Raw genomic sequence first — 24,461 nt, 5'->3', positions numbered from 1 at the left:
TGTAAAACAACCAACTGGGATACTAGCTCTTATGATGTCGACACCGAATTTTCTATTTTCGTAAAAACATTAACCAGTCTAGCGTTCAAATCCTTTCCTCTTAGGCCTATAAAAAATAAGCATAATAAACCTTGGACCACTAAAGGTCTACGCATATCTTCTAAAAACATGCGTTCATTATCTCACTTAAAAAAATTCTCAGACAGTCTCTTCTTCCACAATTACGTAAAACTATACAGAAAAATTTATCATAAGACTATAAGAGCCGCTAAGGACCTTTATTATAATAGGAGAATAGTCAATTCTGGTAATGTTGCTAAAGAAACATGGTCTATTGTGAATGAATTGAGAAACAAAGCTTTTCTTCGTTTAACAATATCTCTACCTCACCTGAGAACCTTAACGATTACTTTGTAAATGTAGCGAAAAACTTAACTAATACCATATCCACGTTCCACTTTCTTATCTCTCTAATGATAATGTAAACTTACACAGTTTTTTTTTCGCCCATAGTTTTAGAAGAGCTTCGCAGTACAATTAATACCATCAAAAATAAATCCTCTTCTGGGACCGACGGGCTAACTTTAAAAATGTTTTCGAATCTGCCAGAAAGCACTCTGAATCACCTAACATCTTTAATAAACATGTCGTTCCAAAATGGTATTTTTCCAAAATGTCTTAAGCCGGCAATAATCATTCCTCTGCATAAAGGAGGAGACAAAGATGAAGCTTCTAACTATCGCCCAATTGCACTCCTTCCAACGCTATCTAAGATCATAGAAAGGTTGGTTAAAAGAAGGCTGGTATCTTTTCTGTTTAAGTACAAAATACAATTAAATACAGAATATCAATTTGGATTTCTAAGCAACAAGTCCACAAATGACGCTATGTTTTCCCTCCTTAATAAAGTTTACTCCAGCCTAAACAACCATCATTCTACAGCAACAATTTTCTGTGATTTTTCTAAGGCGTTCGATTGTGTAAATCATAAGATCCTAATTAATAAACTGCAGCACTTTGGGTTCAGGGGATCATCTCTCGAATGGTTTAAGTCGTATCTGAGCAACAGAAGTCAACTTGTGAGGGTGGATACCACGTTGTCTTCTAGCAAGCCAATAGAATGTGGAGTACCACAAGGCTCAGTACTAGGCTGTATTTGTTTCTTCTTTTTATTAACGACATTGCTAACATAAACATCAGTGGCAAAATATGTCTTTTTGCGGACGACACTAGCTTCACTTGGAGCAACAAGGACATCACGGCACTTCATAGGATTATATCAAATGACTTAATCACCAATAAATCTTGGTGCGATTCGAACCTCCTGAGTCTCAACATTTCTAAAACTAAAGCTTTGTCGTATAAAAACTCGTTGCAGCCTTTTGTACTTAACAACACCACCATTGACGTCGTAAAATCTGTAAAATTCTTAGGGCTTGTTGTGGACAATTCTCTGAAATGGGACATAAATATCGAAGATTTGTCGAAAAAATTGAGCTCTGCCTGTTTTGCATTAAGGTCTGTTTCTAAGGAGCTTAACTTGTCAGTGGCTAGAACTGTTTATTATGCACTTTTTGAGTCGCACCTCAGGTATGCCCTTCCTGGGGTACGTGTTGTGCGACACAATTTGACCGCATTTTCAAGCTCCAGAAGAGAGCTGTTCGATATTCACTGGGACTAAACAGCAGAACTCATTGCTAGGTCTTTTTAAAAAATTTAAAATATTAACTCTTCCTTCCTTATTTATATTTGAATCCGTTTGCCTAATACGTAAGCATGTATCAGCTTCTCAAGAAAGGCCATCTCACACTTATCCACTCAGGAACGCGGAGCAAGATCTTTATCTACCTACCCCACGCTCAGAGTTAGTTAAAAGTTCAATATTATACAACTCGAAAAAAATGCACAATCACCTGCCATTTGAAATCAAATCCATAACATTATTTTTTTCATTTCGCAAAGCATTGAACTCTTATTTACTAGACAAGGCTTTCTACGCCGTAAATGAATTATATTTTGAAAATCGAATTTGATCTTGTAAACACTGGTCTAATGTTTGCTATTGCTATATTTACTAATGACATCGAAATGAATTTATTTAGAGGTCATTGATATTTTACTATAAACTAGCTAAATATTTTTGAATATTATTTTTATTTTTTTGTTCTTTGACATTGTAAACATTTATAAATGTTTATTTAACAATAAGACTGACAATATTATTTGTATAATGTTTTGTATTATCTTTTGTTTGTTTGTTTGTGTACCTTGTTTTTTACTTTGTTTGTTAGTTTATCTTTGTCTACAAATTGAAAAATTTTTTGACAATAAAGGCATTTATTTATGATTAAAATAAAGGTAAATTTGATTAAGGTTTACCGCATTTTAATCACCGTTTTTGAAATACTTACATTTTTGTCAAAATACAGTAATGATTTTAATGCTTCATTTGTCTAGACGCATTTATGTTTTTAAAACCAACTATTGCACTGAAGTTTTTCTATTTATTAAAAAAATTACTTTGTGTTGCAATAATAAAGATTATACATCCTTTGGTATATTGATAATTGATGTCTAAATTATAAGAAAATGCATTTTCTACAAAAACTTAGAAAAGAGCTAGGTAAAAATGGTATAATACAGTTTCATACACAATTAAGTTGTGCATCTTATTCTTGTAAAATATACAGGGTGTTCCATTTAAATTAAACAAGTTATTGTCGTTTAAAGATAGTAATTATTTAAAATAAATTTTTAGACACTCTGTATAAGGTAGTATTGTTTTTATTGTTACAGCACAATATCTGATCAATAAATAAACTTCAGTAAATATTTAGCATTAAAAAATTTTCATACCATTGGAGAAATGAAGCCTTAAATTTTTTACCACGATTTCACAAAATTCAATATATTTCATAAACGGCAAGGTTTAAGTGTGATAAACCTTAATCAAATTTACATCTATTTCAATCGTAGAATCTAAAAATAAAATAATATATGGGGTGTTCCATTTAAAAAAATACAACTTATAACATTTTTTTTAATTTTTTTTGGAACACTCTGTATATTGTAAAAATATTTTTAAATTGTAGCTCTAATAGACCTTCAACTAACCCAAAACTTACAATTTGTAAAAATCTTATCATTTAGCTACAATACTCCGTGTCGTATGTGGTGAATAACCCTGTACAGATACAGTTCTGTTCATAATATATGACGATTGTACTATACTGAAGAAGAAAAGAACGCGTAAAGGTATTAAATTCATTTAATAAGTCTTCCTGTAAGGATAAATCAAGTACTCGCGGTGTTTGAAAAAGATCCGATAAGAAAAAATCTTTGTTTGATCCATGAATTCAGCTATCCCCTGCTTTAATACAATAAATTGGGAAGTTTTCTTACTCTAACACATTTAAATATTTATAGGAAAAAATAAATACGTACAAGTTTTTTTACTAATTTACTATTATATTTTTTAGGGAAGATACTAGTAAACTTTTTGTAGCAGTCAGAGGTCTTGGGGCATCTAATTTTAGCGGTTCAGTAGTAGGATTAGATGGATCCCAGTCTTTGCGAAGGGCTTCTAGTATCAGAAGAACCTTTACTGGTGGCACAGCTGCTATTAAGAGAAAAAGTATCTGCTTGCAGGTAAAAATTGTATTAATTAAAATAAAATTTTATTGCATAACATAAATTGTTATTTAATAAAATTAATTATATTATTTTTAATTTTTTGTGGGCAATGAACTAAATTTTCCATTGATTTTTTTTGTTGTAGACTAAATTTACCATTGATGGTTTAGTTGAAACGCTAAGAAGAACCAAATTGAGATTTGTACAGTGCATCTTGCCCCAACACAATGCTGGTTTTTGTGAAAGCAATGGATCATTGATTAACGTTAGACTAAACTCTGGAAGTTCCGAAGATGCTTTGCTGAACATTCCTCTTTTAAGATCACAGGTTAGTGTTTATATTATATTGTATAGTCTGTCCAACGACAAGATCCTTGACAGTGATAGATGTGTCTGTCATTTTAATTTCAAAGTAGTTTATTTTATTTTACAAAGAAATTAGTTGGTACAACTAGAGCGCATAGCAGGAAATTAATATATTTAAAATTTTACTGATAAGTGATTACTTCAAAATATCGTGAAAAAAGAAACTGTATAAGATTGAAAAAATGTAATTGAGATATTTTATTTAAAAAAAAAAACGGTATGTGTTAATACAAAACAAACAAGAACAAAACACCACATACCAAAAAAAATAAAAAGCACTATTTCTTACTTTCAAGATTCAAGAAACTTCGCGCATTTATTATTATATTTATCAATATAACTTATGTATAAATACAAATTTGTAATATTCCACAGGAATAAATAAAACAACATAAATAAAACAAACTATTTTATTAATAATAACACTTACCAAACTTTATACCTTAAAGGTTGATTAATATAACTTTAATATATTTTTTTAAACCAGTACCTTTTGGTATTATTTTTCTGCAGTACTAAAATCCGTTATTTACCTATCGTGTGATGTCGATATTTTACAGCACTTTGACAAGCCTCAAAAATCTAAAGGCGAGTTCATACGCATAGGCGCCCGTTTGTCGTTGATCGTTCCGTCAAACCAATAAAATTGAAATATGATCTGTCATTTTGTCACTTTTGAAATAAACCAATAAAACTGGTTAAAAACAACAAGAGACGACGCATGACGGATTTATATTTAAACCCATCCATAGTTAACTTAAAAAATATTAGAAACTTTTTTTAGTAAAATAAATAGATCGGTATGGGACGTCATGTCATCTGCCTTTCTTTTGTCATCGTCTGTCGAAATCTTACCTGAGAAAAAAAAACAGAGTATAGCGTTACTGTAGTACAAATGAGGCGTCAAGTTGCAAAACCCGCCTTATCCATTTTTTTAAATGGCCTAATGCTATACATTAATACTGACTTTAAAATCTACATAAACATAGTCCCAATATAGACATAGTCCCTACATAAACATAGTCTGTTCCACTTGTATTAGTTTTTTATTGTCATTATTGTGGCAAATCCCGCATTTTTTCATAGGCTTTATATATAAATATAGTACTTACTACTGACGCATGACGTCTTATCCATTTGAAATCCTTACCTAATTTTAATAAAATAATAATTCCAAGTTAGGATGCAAATATCTTGTAGCAAAACCCGCTAAACAAAAGGCACACAAAAAACGTGCCCATTAAGTGGAATCATTGTTTTGTATCTGGTTTTTGTAGAAATGAAAATGAATGTTTTATGTTTTTATGTTAAATTTTTATTTCTATATAAACTATTGTTGCGGACCCGTACCGTGTGAACTCGGCCTTAGGCTTGGCCACTCGGCTATGACTCGTATGCCCACCGACGTTCGAAGAACGCCACTAAGAATTTTCGAGATATGTCTGGACTGTCTGTTTCTCTCATATATAAGCGGATGCCCGAAACCTGAAGGAGATAGAGATAAATAACCGATCGACGCGTACAGTTACAATCGCCGCGCTAATTCAAAATAAATTTCTGTTAGATAAATAATTAGATAAATTGTAAATAAGTCATAAATAGTTCTTTAAGTCTTTTAATCGTTATTGTTTTTGTTAATTAGTGTTAAATAAATTGTGTTTAAATAAATTGTGACTTTCTATCCACACGGAACCGACGAAAAACGTAACATTATGATACCAAACAATAATCCCACTTAATGAACACGTTTTTTGTAAAATAACGCTTCAAACATTTGCTAAAACAGTTTTTGCTTATTATCTCGAAACAAAGTTTTTGGGATAAGGCGGGTGTTTCAACTTGACGCTTCAAATATAAAAGTTCAAAATTTCTTTTTGCATTATTCTCAAAACAATTATTTTTTTAGATTCGTGGTGCACAAATTCTGGATTCAGTTCGTCTCTACAAACAAGGATTTCCGAATTTCTTGCAATTAGGGGAATTTAGAAGAAAATTTGACATTTTGGCTGGCGATAATAAAGTATCCAGTCCAGTTTTAGATGAAAGGAAAGCTGTTGAAGATATGCTGTTGACAATGGATTTGGAACTTTCGAGTTACAGAGTTGGTTTAAGTCAGGTAAGTCAGATAAGTTTTAAAATACTTTTTTTTTGATTTGATTGATTTGAAAACGAAGAAAAATAAATTGATTTCTGTAATTGTTCTGGTAAATAATTATTATTGGTTTTATTTACATTATTTGTGCTAAAACATTATAACGGCCTGGTCATTTTAAATCGGTGATCGGTTTTTTAATTGGTAAGACAAAGAAAAGAGTAGCTAGTTAGCTTTTAACTAGCTAATATACAGGGCGGTCCGAACTGTATTCCGGAAACTTCGGCAGTATATTCTGCAGATAAAAATAAGTAAAAAAGTTTGTATAAATGTATGTCCTAAAATGCTTAGTTCATACGTTTCAGAGATACAGGGTGTAGAAGTTTTATTTTTATCTCGATTTTTTCTAAATAATTTCTGATGTAACGTATTTGCATGAAAATTGGTGTCTGGGTGTTTTTGACATGAGAAATTTAATTTTGATGTCAATATGACTCCTACTATTAGAGGGCGCCACCTACATGTGTTTTAACTGTTTTGAAGCGTAATAACTTTTTGTCCGTACCTGTATAAAACTACCGAGCGAAAAAATATACATCTCTGTGATTTTTTACGTAAAAAATATATCTTTGTAAAAATCGCTACGAGCAACCGTTCTTAAGATATTTAGAATGGAAATAGTAAATACATGTCATTATTTACGAAAAATAAACACGTTGAGTAGATGGTTATTTCACTGAAATACTAAATTTGGGAAATTTTTATTTTTTTAAATTAATCATAAATTTTTCTGCAAAAATGAACATTCCACAAAAATTTCTACGGGAACAACTTTTATCTCACGAAGAGCTGTATCTATATCTATGAGCTGTATCTATATCAAGGCAGTGATAGTATTTAGATTCGACAAATCTTTCAAAAAAATTTAGTTTAATACAGGCCTTTTTATATTTTTCTACTCTTCTGAGAAATCTACTAAATGCGAGTTTCCTCAGTACATAAGATAGGAGACGAATGGTTAGCATTATACTCCTGCCTTAATATTTTCATTCAAAGCTCATAAAATACACATATGACTAATAAATATCTGTCCCGTCGATCCTACTTAGCTATATTTAATAAAAAAAAATTAACGAATTAAAAAAGAATTACAGGAAAATTATGATTGAGTCACAGTGCCATTGCAAATCTTCGTCCTACGACTTTAATGTAATAATACTGTTGCCCGATACCGTTTATCTCGTAAAATAGTGATTTAGATTTCGATACTTTCAGTTCCGCTGTAATAAACATTTATGTTTGTATGTAATGTTGTCGTTTGCTTGTTTTGTAAGTTATGTACTAGTATCATGAATCTGTAACAACTGTGAAAGATAATGGCCGTATGTGAATGATACATACAACTCTATTTACTAGAAATGTATGTAGTTAGCGTATAGAGGCAGTATAATGTACTTGAAATATAGAAATGGTGAGTTGTGTTTTGTAAAAATTCATTTGGTATAGCAATGTATTTCTCCAGTTAATATTACCTGATCATTAATTTAGTTTAATTTGCTTGTTACGTTTAATTAACTTATTACCTCTTTATTATTATTGCTTACTATTACTTTTTAGTTACCGTGTCATTATAATTGAATATCAGTCAAATAATAATAATAATAATTATTTAGTATAATAATACCTAACTAGCACACTTATTTTATAATTTTTAACTTTCGGTACTATCCTGTTTTATAATTACTTTATTACTTCTCTTCAAAAACCATTTTGTTGTATTAAAATTGCAAGTGAAATATTTTAGTTTTTAAAATGATTTTGCTTTATAAGTTAGTCGTAAGAACGTTCTTAAAGCAAAAATACGGAACAGTCTTACGACAAATTTTAATTCTGTTTGTGTATAAACGTTTATACAATGTATTTTATACGACATTTTACCTTACCGAACAAATTTGTTTTATAATAAATTTGTACCGTTGTTACTCGACACTAGGTCATTCGTTTGCGAACATATATAAAATTGTTTTATTAAAGTCATGCGAGATATTTATAAAATTATTTTATAAAAGTTTTCTTTCTGATATTATTGCCGACAAATATTAATACAAACACTGTCATAATAAAAACCTAATGGAATAATTATAAAACAAAAAAATAATTCTGATGACACAAAAGCATTTGATAATACATTTATAAAACGTATAGACATTTTTGCACGCCATTACATTCTACATTGATCTTGTCATAATATACTACAGCTTTATCATGTCAAAATCTCAAATTATTAAAAATAATAAAAGACATAAAAGAAGTGGTGCGTTTTACAGAAGGGCAAAAAAGTGTTTTGGTTTGGTTTGGTTTGGTTTGAACCAGAATATCCTAGCTACCGAAGATCGTGAAACAATTGATCTCCCTGTAAAGGAAGAAGACTGAAGTGAACAAAACGTTTTCTCTTCAATTGCTGATGAACGAATTAGTTCCACTGAAAATGATGCTTTTATTAACGAGGTTCAGAAGAGAGATCTCAAAGAAGAAATAAATAACTGGGAAATAGAGCTAGATGAATTACGTGAGGATGAGGATCATTCTGAGGATATAGTCAATGCAGAAAAGAACACAAAGCTTGTAAGAAATATTAGAACGTGGGCTGTGTCTTTTAATGTACTACATGTGGCGATAAGGGCTTTATTTAAAAATATAATATAAATGATGGCTTTCCTAATATGCTTCCCCAAGACCCTAGAAATTTTAAGCTTCAAATAGCTTTCCGTTAAAATATCCTAAATAGAATAATAATGAGGTTAGGTTTCTGAAACAGATATGTTTCACTAAACACAAATTAGTTCGGTTGTTGCTGCATCTACGACATATTTATATAACGGTTGCAACCGGAGCAATTAATCAACATAGATATTAACCGTTTTGTTAATGTTTTATAAGTGTTTTATATAAAACAATTAATTTGAATATGCGTCATATGGGCGACTATTTACTCCTGGGCTTATGCGCCACCTGGAGGGACGCGAACGTATGAAAACGAAAGCAAAAACCTATTGAGAGATATCAGAGCCGGAGTTAGGTAAATTTCTTTTACCCTTGACCACTATGTATATGTAAAATAGACAAAAACACAGAATATTAAGATGCAGTAAATTACGTACATACACGGTGTTCCATATAAAAATGCACAGTGTGCATTGCACACTACAGGGATCTCATAAACTAGAAGATTTACAAAGATGATTAAATCAGAGAAAAGTTACGTCTTGCTAAATCCTGCAATATGATGTTTTAAAATTTTTAAAATTCCGAAAATATTTGGGAAACACCGAATTTTCCTGATTTCAATCTTATTTTTTTCTCATTTTATTTGAAAAGATATGCGACAATGCAAATTTCACATTCCTATTGCTACTTTTCCTGCTCTACAAGTTGATGTTATTAGATTTTCAATCTGACATTTTGTTTTTTTCTTAGCAACGATCAAGATTTGTTTCTTAGCAATCATTCAAAATAGACCTATCAACCCTTATATCATTGAATTCGTCTCAATGAGCTTTATCGATATTCATCAAAATATACAGGGCTTTCCATTTAAAAAATTGAAGTAACACGTGATATTTTTTTTTATCTATCCATTACTTTACGGACACAGTGTATATTATGTACCTACTGTAAACAAATCACACCGAAAACTGTGCGATTTTTTATTCGTACGTTAAAAGGTAAAGAAAATGCACGCATTTTTATATGTAATTATTAGCGATTTCAAAAATATATGCGAATTTGTGGACTTTTAATTACGAAAAACAAACATTGATATTACATCAAAAACTTTTTGGCATTTAGAACAAAAATAAGCATTACCATTACAGGAAATTTTTATTTCATTTTGTGAGTACGTTATCATTATTAGTACTGCCAATATTGCAACACGAAAATTGACACATGTCAAGCATTAAAAAAAAGTTTAATGATGTTAGTGCAAAAGCCGAATAAGAAAATTTGTGAAATATTATTTTGAAAGTGGCGGCACGCTGTATGTCATGACAGATTCCTTCATTTTGTATCTTATCAGTATCAGTAAGGCCAAGAGTTCAACTCGAAATTTGACAAATGCATAGAGTTAGTGCGAATATTACATAAGCTCTTTTATCTACACGTATATAATTTGGTTATTTTTTTCTGAAATACGCCCCTGTTTAACTAAAGGCTGTACTTAAACTGCCGTTAAACGGTAGCTTACTAAAATGCCGTTAATAAGTATGACGCAAAAAAAAATATAAAAAAGTTTTGGTCAGCGTGAGATTTGAACCCCGGACCATTCGCTCACGAACCGATAGCTTTAGCCACGGGGCCACAGGTGCTCTTGCAATATGCTTATGGCTAGGCATAACTTTTCACCGACATGAACGACGTCACAATATCTATTAACGGCATTTTAGTAGGCTACCGTTTAACGGCTGTTTAAGTACATCGCTAACTAAAACATTGCTTATAATTTAAACATTTTATAAAAATTTCTAAAAGATCAAAAACATTTTATACGAACACCGAAGGTGATAAAAGTATTTTATAACATGGAAGCCATTGTTTTCGTTGTTTCCACTTCACCTTCCGACGGCCATTTTTAAACGCCTTACAAAAAATCATTTTCCCACAATAAAACGCCACAACTCTCTAGTCTAAGTATTTATATAGTGGTCTAGGATGGATCCTTTAGGGTATTTTATTACAGTACAGGCCAAATGAAAGAAAAACACGAAATAGTATTTTTGATTCTTTCTCTCTACTCAAAAAGAGATAACATATTTAAGGCACTTGAAAATGTTGCTATTTAAATACCATACATTATACAAAAAAAAATCTTCGCAGTAAAATATCAATCCTCAGATGGCATATCGAATTTCTTACCTAAGATTGTCTATTTATGGTCAGAGCTAAATGCAACATATCTGGTGTACATTCAGACATAACTATATATTATGTTTTTAAAATTGTGACAGAAGACGCGATGTTTAACTTTTTTGTTCTCAGAACGATGATTAAAAAATAAATTATGCTCTGTGGGAACAACAAAAGCATCGTTTCATAGTGTTCGTCAAAGCAAAATCGGAACCGCTGGTATAACAAAACAACTTTTATAAAAGTGTTTTATTCTAGCTCGATAATTGTTGTATAATTGTCATAATTTTGGTAAACTATTTAACTCTGTAACTGTTTTCAATAAAAGTGTTTTGTAATTGTTCCAAATAATATTTTATAATAATTTTGTAAATGTTTATGTAATTGTCCGGTAAAAGCTATGGAAACTATAATAAGACAAATTAAAGAACTAAACTGCTGCACATAAGTGCGCCCTTTTTGGGTTTATAAGCATTGTATAAACGTTGTTGAAATGTTTATCGCAATACTGTTATTTTACAGTTGAGGGTTGGAACCTTTGGTGTTACACAGCAAAATAAAAACACTAAATCACCACAATACACCAAAACACTTTTACTTTTACACTGGACGCGCGTTTCGCTAACCATGTTAGCATCATCAGCAGATGATTATAAACTAAAGTACAATCTACAAGTTGAGCGTTTATATACACGCTCAGTGGGCAACGAGTGGGCGTGGCAAAATCTAGCCAACCGAGTCAGAGCCAACTGAGCGTACCAGTTAGATTTCCGCCACTAGAGTAGTCGGTTGGCTAGATTTTGTCACGCCCACTCGTTGCCCACTGAGCGTGTATATAAACGCTGAACTTGTAGATTGTACTTTAGTTTATAATCATCTGCTGATGATGCTAACATGGTTAGCGAAACGCGCGTCCAGTGTAAAAGTAAAAGTGTTTTGGTGTATTGTGGTGATTTAGTGTTTTTTTTTACTGTTATTTTATAAAAATAGTTCTGTAAACATTCTTACATTTTTAATAATTTAATAATAAATTGTTAGTTGGGTGGTATGTTATTTTATTGGGAATTAAAATGAGACGTTCTGTGGCGAGGTTGTATCTTTAATGTTACAGGCGAGACACAAAAAGTACTTTTTCACTCCGAGTAGACATGCTATTTTTTTCAACGTCGCAAATACCTTAGTGCAGTGGTTTCCTACCTGTGGGGCGCGAGACTGCTGCAAGAGGGGCAGGCAGCTGTTAGGTTAGGTTGTTCACGTTGGTATCCAAAATATAATTTTCGAATACAAACCAAAAAAGTCCATAAAAAATATTTCTTATAATAAATAATTATTTTTTATGTATATTTTTACATAATATTGTATATTATTTTGTAGCCCATTAAATAAATTATAATATTAGTTGAGTATTTATGAAATTAGATTGTTAGAAAAATTAAGGGGGAACAATTTTTTTTTAAATTAAGGGGGGTGCAGGTCCAAAAAGGTTGGAAATTTGTAAACCACTGCCGTAGTGTAAAAAACGGAGTCATAGGTGGCTAGGGAATGACAATCGCTAATAATTTTGGCTAGGTCAATCTCTACACGTCATTTACTAAAAAGTGACATAAAAATTGCCTAAAATTACCACTAATTCAATTAACGAAAGATAAAAAAAAGGATAGAACGTTTCCAGACACACAAATCTATTTCCAAAAAATTATTTTTCTTCGAATTTTAAACTACACCATTTAAAAATCATTTTTACCCTATAGGGGAGCCAATATTTGGACAGTTGACAACGACGATGCACCACCCGGTATATAAGATATATCACAGGATATGTATATCTACATACTTCACTAGTGGTTAATTTAGATCCCTGGATCCAGACTTGTTTTTCCCTATATTTTTCACATAACTTCTTAGAATGACAATGTTTTGAAAACACATAAAATAAGCGTAATAACACAAACCAAAATCCAAAAGCATTATCGCAAATGTTTTCCGCTTTCCGGATGCTGGTTATTTGACGATAATTTGACAAGTGTCAAAAATGTTTTTGATTTGAATTTGAGTTCCATCATTCCAATCTTATTGAAGTACGATCTATCATTTTTAAGATAAACCAATAAAACTATCTAAATACGACAGATGACGCATGACGGATTTAGAATATAAATTCATCTATAGTTAGATTCAAAAATAAGATATTTTGTTGATGAAAATGAGGGATTGGTATTGCCGGCATCTGCCTTTTTCCGCTCATTGTCTGTCAAATATATCTTGAGTAGTTGTACAGCCCATATCATAATGAGTAGAATTATTCCATATGCTTCCTTGAGTAATCTGTACCTATATCATAATGAATAGAAACATTCCAACGAGTCGAATAATTTTTTAAAACCCTACAATTTTTATATTGTTACTACGTAAGTTAGTATTGGTTCTCTCTTATTTTTTTCTGTTGGACGTTTATTTTTAATCTCTTTGTATAGTTTACAAGTTCCATTTATCGACTGGAGAAAGTTCTTTTATAACCGTTTTAATTACGGTAACTTTTATATATGTAAACACCGGTTAGTTACCAAAAATCACTGTTGTGTAATTTAGCAGAATGGTTTTTAATATAGAGTATGATATACCTAGAAGTAAGATGATGTGTGAACTTTGATTGTGTTCTACGATTGTTCGATAGTCAATTAATATTTTTTTCCATAGCAACTGTTAAAATTGCCTTATATCTATCAAAAGTAGTAGATAAAATAGTACTTTAACCGCAAGGGTAGATTAAATGATACTTTAACAGCAAGGATAGGTTAAAAACTTTATTTCTTCTCGCTCGTTTTTTAATTATTTCCATTTTTGAAAAATTTTGGTATTCCTTTTCATAGGTTATTCGGGATTTAAATGGAAGTAGTTTGAATATGGCGTTTGTCGCCTCACCATGAATATCTGTTGACAATTTACTTATTTCGTTTTGAGCCATTTCTGGCCCCAATTCAATCAGCAATCGACACGAAAGACAATTAAAAAATATTGACTCCAAACTGACAACTAAAGAGACAGCTTTATTTATTTGTCAAATTACATAGAAACCAACGCCAACCCAGCACAATATTTTTTCTACTCGTAATAAATTCTTTGAAATAATAATTTCTGAATATTTTTTAAAACGTAACTCGCTATGGAAAAAAATATTGTTTATAACACGACGATAAAATTGCATTATCGCGCATAAATAACATATTTGAGTAAAGTTTATTTCTTTACCTTTAAACTCAGTACAAGAATTAATTCTGAAAAGTAATGTACAGGGTGTTAATAATCAATTCTTTGTAGCATGCATATTTAAATATCTTTAAATATCTCAAAAACCAAAGATTTTAAACATATTTAACCCTTATAATAAATGCCTTTTCTTGGGCCCAAGAATCCAAAAATGAAATAAAATACCGGGTGTTCCATAAGAAAAAATATAACTTTGGTATGGATCTTAGTTCTGATACACCCTGTATATTTCAAAATAATTTTAAATTGGGCACATTGCCTCCCCACTTATACCCATAAAATATTTTGTTTCTACATCTTTTCGTTTTCGTATAATCAACCGAGGCGAATGAGGTGCGCCACCCTGTATTGGTAGCGTTTATTTTTCGATTTATATTTATTGAGATATAAGTGGACCAAATAATACATAGTATTAAAATTAAATACTTAAAAAGGGGCTAATAGTACCTAATTGTAACAATTCTCCTGCAATAACCAATTTTACAAACTACGCTCGAATTCTTTACCGAACTGATCTAATTTCTTAAATACCATACATACATTTAACATCATGTTACTATATATATAATATGCTATATATCATAAGTAAAATATATTGAGAGCACTTTTGACGTGAAGTGCTGCCATATGTTAAGCTATTTCGTTTCTTATTAGCTTGTTTTAAAATACCTGAAATGGTCGCAAAAGCTTGCCATTTAATAATGAATATTTTATATATTTTTCTGTATTTTTTTCTATATTTACTTTTGTTTAAGCATGTATAATACACATCTATGTAAATAGATTTAGAATATGAATTGATTATAATTTTTATAATATATGAGTACTTTAAAACGCTAAAGTATATTATACAAATTCGAAGTAATAATAGTTTATAGGCAGTATTTTTTATCAATAATACGAGGGATAACTAAAATAATTATTACTAATAGTAAAACTTTTATTACTATAATAAAAGTAAAATTATTATTATGAACGAAGAAAAGATATATAATTTATTGCATAGTAAAAATAATAAATTTTAAAATCATTTTATTTCAAAGAAGAAACCATTATTACTTTTTATGTTCTATACTGTCAATAGCAAATGAATTGAATATGCATATATACAGGGTGGTACAACCAAGATAGGGTGTATACGGATAAAAATTTTGAAAAAAAAAACTATTCATGGCCTTAGTTTGTTATACGAATATATAGCTTTATTAGGTAGTGATACGAAGAACAAGACTAGGTTCAACTACTGTAGAAAATAATTCTAACGAGTGTACAATTTTGCGTAAGGAAATTGACTGCTTATCAAGAGAAAAAGAATTAATTAATACGATAGCTGCCGAGAGAGAGTATACGATCCAAGTGTTAAAGAAAAGAATGGGAGATATGGAATCTAAGTACGGGACCTTGGCCGACGGCGAAGGTATGAAACAAGAATGGAACAAAAACATTCGAACATTCCAACCATTTCTTATAGTGATGTAGTGAAAACAAATAATTCGCCCTATTTAATTATTAAATCTGTCGATAGTAATGTGTCTCCAAATAAAATTGAATATGATATAAAATCGAAATGTTCTCCGGGCGCAGTAAATATTGAAATTAAAAATACGAAAGTTACAAAAAACGGATTTTTAATTGCTTGTAAAGATAAGGATGACCTTAATATATTAAAACAAAATCTTGTAAACACAATTGGTGAGAAATATCAAGTTTATGATCAAAAGAAAATAAATCCAACAATTATGATAAAGGGTGTTCCTTCTAGCTACTTAAATAGTGATGGTAGTACCGGCAATGCGTCCGATGTACTTATCGATAGTTTTATAAAATCATTAATTTACGATAATAAACTTGAAGAAGATGAAAACAACATAAAAGTGGTTAAGACCTTTACATTGAAATTTTCTCTTAATGTTATATTAAATGTGTCTCCATCTGTTTACTGTTCGCTAATGAACAAAGGATATGTTTATATTGGATGGATAAAGTGCCAAGTATGTGAACATTTTAATATAGTCCGTTGTTTCAATTGTTGTAGATTCGGCCACTTAAGTAAAAACTGTCGAAATAAACCTGTTTGTCAATTTTGTGCAGGTGATCATATCAGTAAGAATTGTACTACAGATATAAATAAATGTTGCCCTAACTGTAAATTCCACAATGAAAAATACAAAACAAATTGGGATATGGATCATTCGGCCAGTGATCGTATTTGTAATTTTTATAAATCCAAAGTGGGCCTTCTTAAATCAAAGATAAATTATGTTTAGGCTTGGTCATTTGAATGTAAGATCTCTTTTCGCAGGATTTCATTACTTTTCAGATATTGTGACACAACATAATTTTGATGTTGTAGCAACAACAGAGACATGGCTAGGTGCTCATATTGCGTCTGACTCTTGTGTTGTTCCGGGTTACACGTTCCATCGCTGCGATCGCTTGACTGGTAGAGGTGGAGGTGTTGGGATATATGTAAAAAATGTATACAAGTGTGAAAGACTTTACTTACAGGATCAGGTGGATGGGTTTGAGAATATCTGGTTAAAGATTAAAATTAACCATAGGATATGTCTTGGATTAGGCGTCATTTACAGAACTAAGATGAATGTTTTGAATTGTGTTCAAGCTCTAGATAAATTTCTACCAGACATGTTGTCTTCATGTACCTATATTACAGTTTTGGGTGATTTAAACATTGATCTTTTGTGTTCCAATAATATATCAAACCCAATATCGGATTTCTTTGATACATTTGGTTTTGTTCAAGTTATAGATGAACCTACTAGAGTTTCCAATAGTCGATCTTCCCTGCTCGACCCGATTTTTGTCAGTGACTCTAGTATTGTGGCGTCTGGTGGTACCCTTGATGCTCAGCATATAAGCGATCATAGACTAACATATTGTAATATGAAGTTACCTATACAAGAAAATCCTCTAAAATTTGTTACATTTCGAGACTACAAGCAATTTCATGAGGTCTTATTCTATAGTGATTTGCATAATGTACCATGGCACAGCATTTACTATATGACAGATATCGATGAAAAAGTCGATTTTCTCACTTTTCAATTAAAATCCTTATTCGAACTGCATGTTCCTTTAAGAACAGTTCGTGTAACTAAGCCGCCCGCGCCTTGGCTAACTCCAGCTTTAAAACTATTAATGGGCGAACGTGATAAAGCTCTTTTGAACTATAAGAAAAACAACACACCAGAGAACTTGGAAAATTACAGAAATCTTAGAAACCTCACTCTGAGGTCAGTTCGTAGGGAAAAGTCTGGTTACTTGGAATATTTAGAGCGCCGAGGGGATGCACGGATCCTTTGGAAGGGTCTAAGAGATATGGGCGTTTCCTCTGGGTCAAGCAATTTTAATGATCTTTCTACTTCATTGCATAGTCCAGAAGATGTGAACACATATTTCTTGAGCGTATTTAACAAAACTAATACTTGTATTAATAAAACCACATTCTATAGGAACAATAAGTACCGAGTGGGATTAAATTTTGGTTTCTCCATGGAGTCTCCCGAAGCAATTCTTAGGTATATATACAAAATAAAATCTAATGCTGCAGGTTGTGATGATCTCACTCTACACATGTTGAAACTCAGTTTGCCTGCGACCTTGTATCCTCTTACTCATATTATTAATTGTTGCCTGGAAACAGGGTATTTCCCCAAATGCTGGAAGGAGTCTATTGTTTGCCCAATACCGAAAGTGAAATACCCTGGTAGTGTTACCGATCTGCGGCCCATAAGTTTGTTGCCTGTCATGTCCAAGGTACTGGAGAGAGCAGTGTATGCTCAGATTAACAACTTTCTTTTAAGAAATAAACTTTATCCAGTTCATCAATCAGGATTTCGTGAAATGCATAGTACAACTACAGCCATGTTGAACTTGACAGATAACATTTTCAGGGCTCTTGATAGGGGTATGGCTGTTCTGTCCGTTTCTTTGGATTACTCCAAGGCGTTCGACGTATTGGACCATGATCTTCTGTGTGCTAAGTTGCATTATTTGGGTTTTGACGAGCTGTCTCAAACTTTCCTTGGAGAGTATCTTGCTGATAGAACGCAGAGAGTAAGGTTAAATGGTGGTTTGTCATCCGCCGGCAGAATAATATCGGGTGTCCCACAGGGCTCCATTCTAGGACCACTACTATTTCTGATATATACCTTCGACATTTTTGATAGTGTCTCTAATTCCCACGTACAATCATACGCCGATGACACGCAGCTTCTCCATTATTTTGATCCAGTAAATTCTGATACGGCTTCTCTTCTATTGAACCTAGATTTGGAGTCTATTTTAAAATATTCTACTGAACACAATTTGAAAATAAATGCCAATAAAACTGAAGTTCTTTTGTTTTGTTCAGAGAAGAAAAGAGCAACTTTACAGCGAAGCATAACACTAAGATTAGCTAATGAAAATCTACGCTACTCAGCTTCCGCTAGGAACTTGGGACTATATATTGACACGCATCTTAGGTTTAAAGAACATATAAAGAAACTTTTGCAAACAACTTACACGAGAGTCAAAATATTATATTCCAATAGATACATTTTAAACTTTAAGATGCGAAAAAAACTGTGTGAATCCCTGGTACTGTCTGTTTTCAACTATGCTAATATTGTTTTTTATCCATGTTTGGATCTGGTTTCTAAAAACAGATTACAGTATGTACAAAACGTTTGCTGTCGCTTCATTTTTGGTCTGAGGAAGTACGATCATATCTCTGCTCGTATTAATGAATTAAAGTGGCTTAAGATTTCAAACACTGTCAGGCTGCATTTCGTCATGTTTCTGTTTAAAGTTCGTAGCACATCCACCCCTATATATCTGAGTGAAAAACTTATTCCTCGTAATGTCATGCATAATTGTAATATAAGACACCATAATCAACTGACCATGCCTCAACATAGATCCGCCCTTTTTCAAAGAAGTTTTACCTATATGGCTGTCACTAGTTACAATTCCCTTGATAATGATTTTAAACAATGTAATTTTGGCCAATTGCGAAAAAAATATAAAATGTTTCTTTTATCTTCACAGGAATGATAATGGTTTTGTATTTTTTGTTTATTTTTTTTAAAATTATTTATTATGCCATGTGTATAAGAATTAACTAGGTATATTTTTTAATTTGTTAGTTTATAGAACATATTTTTTTGTCTTTTTTGTCTTTTAAACGTATTTTTCAACAAATATCTTCTGGCAGCTATGGGTGGTTAAATGTAAGAATAACTTTTTTTGTTAAATTTCGCCACCCTTGTTGCATGATGTGTAATAATATATGTAATGTTACACATCTTTTTTTCTTCAATAAAGACGATTATTATTATTATTATTATTATAATTTTGTTAAATTAATAATAATTTAATATTTGACGATATTCAACTGTAGCGCTACTTGTACCTAAGGTTACCAGACGTCCGGGATTTCCGGGAAAATCAAATATTATTAAGTTCATAAAGTTAAGAAATAGACATTTATTAAGGACGGTCCACACTTGCTATATAACACACCTATATAGGAAAGTTATATAACATGATACATATTTTTAGTCATATTTAGCAAATTTCGTTGCTATATAACTTGCTAGATGTTATCCATTTGTAGTCGGTAAAGATCAAAAGATGTTGCGCAACACTGCTATTGTAACATGAAACAAAGCGTCCATACTTTCTAGTTTAGTTTAAATTTCTAGTTTAGCCGCTCATATTTTCAGGGACGTACGCGACAAACAATTTTAGTGTGGTGAGCTGATATTGGTTTGTTTATTTACTGGTCAATAATCCCGTATGATCGAAAAAAACTGCGTCCAGTCGGCCTCCCGTCCAGTTGGCTTGGACATGACGATTGATGACATTCCCCATATAATTTTCCGTATAGAATGACAGCGATCTTTATTTCATAGCCATCGCTGACGCCATTTTTTTCGATCATATGGTTCTTATATGTATTATTAACGGAGTAGAGCCAAGAGCAGACTTGTCAACTAATTAAGTTGTATAGAGATCATACAGTGTTATGGGATATCCGTAATCCGTCATTTAATTTAAAGTGAAATAAATGCTGGTTAAAATGCATGGTTAAAAATTGCAAAAAGTATGTATCTGGAAAGAGAAAAAGTTGAGAAAAAAATGCGTTATCTAATAGGCCAGTTCCAGAGGGAACAAAAGGAATGCAAATCAGGTACTGGTTTAGATGAAGTGGATAATTCAAAATGGTCTGCTTTTAAGTTATTAATGTTTTTAAAAGACAGAAACATACCACGCACGAGAAACAGCCGAGGCAAGTATTGAAAAGGTAAGCTAATTGAGTTCAATTATATCTACATCTTGCTTGTAGGCTATGGCGGACTCAAAACCGCTTTTTTCTCGACTTTCTTTCTCTTTCTTCAAAAATAATTACGCACGCCGCTGCTGCGAGCAGAACCTCTTTCTCGCCAAAACGATTCATGATTACGTAAACTATAATGTGGACGGCTCCCGATTTTTTAACATGTGATATGTACCGTGTTAAATAGCAATGTTATATAACATGTTACTAAATGTGGACCCTCCTTTATGCTTGAAATTATTACATCACATTTTTCAATTTAGTTTTGTTCGTTTATATCTAATTCAAACTTCTTTACCCTAGGAGTAAAAATTCAAGGCCGTGACACGACACGTGACACAACACGTGATAGGAAAAGTGGTAAGGACAGCCTATGGCTTAGAAAAAATCATCTGATTTAAATGAAATTTGGTATGTCGACATATTGGACTAAGGACAACTTGATCGTGTATGACACGTGTCACTGTGACAGTTAGTTTTGACGTAAGAAACGTCAAAAGTTGATATTGTCCGATCGCGACCAAATTTGGTGGGTATCAATGACTAAAGAATATAAGGATATGTAACGCCCATATACGGACTGCAGCAGAATTTGTGATCTTAGACGCCATTCTTTTGATGGCAAACAATGAGTCATCATCTGGTCACCAGCGACAATTTTAGCGATTTTTAATAGTTTGTGTGTAGTGAATTTTGTATAAACTTTATTACAATGGTGATTAGTTGTTCAGCTTTCAAATGTAAAAGCAGCAGCGATAAGAAAGAGCCAGGAGTTACGTTTCATAGGTAAATAAACAGTTCGCTCCACCTTTTTAGCATTTTCTTAGTTTTCTTATTGAATTCGATAATTATTTTTCTGATATTTATATGTACTTGATGTGTGCTATACGTCGATATTAGTTTTGTACCTTTTGTTAACATTTTAATACGTTTTTTTCCTAATTAATTAGTATGATACCATCGTATACACCATAGGCGTAGTCAAATCATTTATCAAAAAATATAAATATCTCTTCAAACAGCTAAGTTAAGAAAAATATGTGCCACGGCACTGTTTGGTGTTATGGTAACAATTTGCTCTCGGGTGTTATTTGTTCTTGGTTTTTTTAGTATGCTATGTGATCGACGGTGCACACGGTCCCATCTTGCAAAGTTCGATACGACCCTATTGTAAACTATATATGCCCCTATTGTAAACTCTCTGAACCCACCCCCATAGCAAATATATATATATAGTTACAGTGTAGTTAGACGATTAGTTCTTAAAAAACTCTTGAAAAAGGCCTAACAAGCCGAAACATATATGTAGAGTTAAAGTTACTCTTATTAAAAGTTTTTTGAAACATCTAAAAGCGTGCTTTATTAAAATACTAATATTCGATACGACGTTTCGTTTACATCTTCATCAGAGGGAGACTAAGGATTTGATAGTGAAGAAAAATGTGGTTCCATTTAGGTATAATTGGGGACAAATAAATGGACAAAATCATCAGGATTATTCTTAATTATGGGTCGATTGGAACCAAACTCGGTACGTGAATAGAGGTACCGAATGGAGTTCCCAGACTAGTGCACACACATTTTATTTATTTCTGACAATATAAGGCGTTATTCAGAATGACAAAAAGAAGAAAGTATAAACGATTTGTGAAAGTAAAATTTTACATCTTCGTATAGTAGATATACTAAACTCGGCTTTTATTTTTTTCATAAAATTAATAGAATTACCATAAATATGTATATAAATATTAATAAGAAATAAATAATATAGCATTTTGTCTTTATGTTTTATAGTCTGCCATAAATCAATTTTAATTATTATAACAGTAAAAAAAATTCTCTTTAATTAATGTCTGTCTAGCTATAACATGTAATAAGTTTGTCAATGATTGGTGTAGTAACATACACCAATACGGCATATAGCTGTAGGTATGCAATGAATGATGCGTTTATCGTGTAATTGTACATGTGAAAGTAATAACAATCAGTATGAAAACTAGTCCTTTTTTTATAAAATGATCAGATTTTTATTTAAGTCATTTTAACTAAAGCAGAAAAATATAAGCGAAAGTCTGGTTTACGTTAAAAGTTATAACTCGATGACAGAATGTAATGTATATTTATTATATACCGGATGCGTCTCAAAAGTGGCTCACCCCTATAACTTTTTTATTTTTTCATATAAAAAATAAGATTTGGTATGTTAGTATAAGACATAAATTAAGATGGATTGACGTATTCGATTGTTTTCGGTCACTTCCTGTTTCACCGGAAATGACAACAACTTTTGGTTTTTAAATGCCACCCTATTTGGAATTTTTTTACTTTATTGGATAGAAAATGACACTCTGAATCGAATGACATATCATATGTCAACTCTTGACATATTCGCCCAAAAATAAATTGTATTTTAAATTTCAATCTAGAGTGCCATGGCTGTGTTAAAAACACTAATTTTCAATCAAGGAGCCTTGGAAAAATGGATTTCATCGTCTAATGTTTTTAGTGTCTTGTCCTGGCCGGTTAAAAGATGCCCAATTTGTATTTTTAACTATATCTCAATTTTTTCAAATGGAATGAGGGTGGCTCATTAGCATATTTGGAAAAATTATTTTTTTCCGAATAATTTGATACCACACATTTGGTATTTCGAGTCAAACTGTCGTTTTCAACCGCATGTTATAATTTCAAATAAACCATATGCAAAAATGTCAAAAGTTGACATATTATATGTCATTCTATTCAGAGTATCATATTCTATCAAATAAAGTAAAAAAATACCAAGGGTGCCATTTAAAAAACAAAAGTTGCAGTAATTTCCGGTGAAACCGGAAGTGACCGGAAACAATTGAATATGTCACTCAATCCTAATTTATGTCATATACTAACATACCAAATCTCGTAGTTTTATCTGAAAAAAATAAATGGTATAGGTGTGAGCCACTTTTGAGACGCACTCGGTATAAGTATTAATTACTAAAGACGCTATATATAATTGCTTAAAACGAAGTTGGTGAATTTATTAATACACTATTTAGAAAGTAATATTAATTAGTAATTAAAGTATATGGAGTGGTACATCGGCCATAGCACATAACATAGAAAATTTTGAACTGTCTAAATATTGACTTCTCTGTTGACTTTACAGCGAAGTCGTTAGCAGGTTTTTTGCAGGTGTGCGTACGTTCCTGGCCCTTTCTTATCGTTGCGGCTTTTACACTTGAGCTGAATAATACACCATTGTAATAAAGTTTATACAAAGTTCACTATATACAATAAACTATTAACACAGCCCCACTCTACTTAACAAGCCGTGAACAACCATTTGGCAACGCCGCAACCGGCAAGAATTTCAAATCGGTCTCTAGCGAGCGCGAATGCGCGACGGGCCGTTTTACCGGCTATCGAGGCGCGTATTTTTAAATTAATTTAAGGTTTGCTCAAATTTGCCACATAAAACTAAAAAAAAAATTGCCACATTACTTGTCAAAAACAGCTCAATTGCTCACTTCGATCTTGCATTTCTTTAGTCCTTTCAGCAGGACTTTTTCGGGAAACAGGGACTGTTTTTGACAAGTAATGTTGCAAAATTGGAAAGATACTAGGCACTGTATTTAACTTTAGTCTAGTTTAAGTAGGTACTTTTTGCATTGATCCAACTGACAAGCGATAATCCTCCTCCCTAGAAAGAGTTAATATAAAATATTTTTTATTTTATTTTTTATTGTCATGTTTAGTATAGTTTAATGAGAATTGAATAAGAAAATAAAAAGGAAATGAAGCTAGCGTATCTTTCCACTGTGGTTAGAAATTCAAGACCTTTCAAGTATGTTTTATCCTTTCGACGATAAAGCC

General features: G+C 31.7%; 1 protein-coding gene across 5 annotated transcripts in view; it reads left to right on the top strand.

Moving 5' to 3' along the window:
- LOC115876646 (unconventional myosin-XVIIIa) overlaps window positions 1-24,461 on the top strand; it is a 375,213-nt gene that overhangs the window by 205,642 nt on the left and 145,110 nt on the right. For all 5 annotated transcript variants that reach the window (XM_030892502.1, XM_030892509.1, XM_030892533.1 and 2 more), the window contains 3 exons: window positions 3,480-3,648; window positions 3,779-3,961; window positions 5,906-6,115. In XM_030892502.1, the coding sequence (XP_030748362.1) occupies window positions 3,480-3,648; window positions 3,779-3,961; window positions 5,906-6,115 (562 nt within the window). The remainder of the gene's footprint in view (window positions 1-3,479; window positions 3,649-3,778; window positions 3,962-5,905; window positions 6,116-24,461) is intronic.

Source organism: Sitophilus oryzae, unplaced genomic scaffold (genome assembly GCF_002938485.1).
Source record: "Sitophilus oryzae breed Bouriz unplaced genomic scaffold, Soryzae_2.0 scaffold_1059_pilon_pilon, whole genome shotgun sequence".
Lineage (NCBI taxonomy): Eukaryota > Metazoa > Arthropoda > Insecta > Coleoptera > Curculionidae > Sitophilus > Sitophilus oryzae.
Note: the sequence above shows the minus strand (reverse complement) of the source record. Positions and strands in the feature narration are given on the sequence as shown.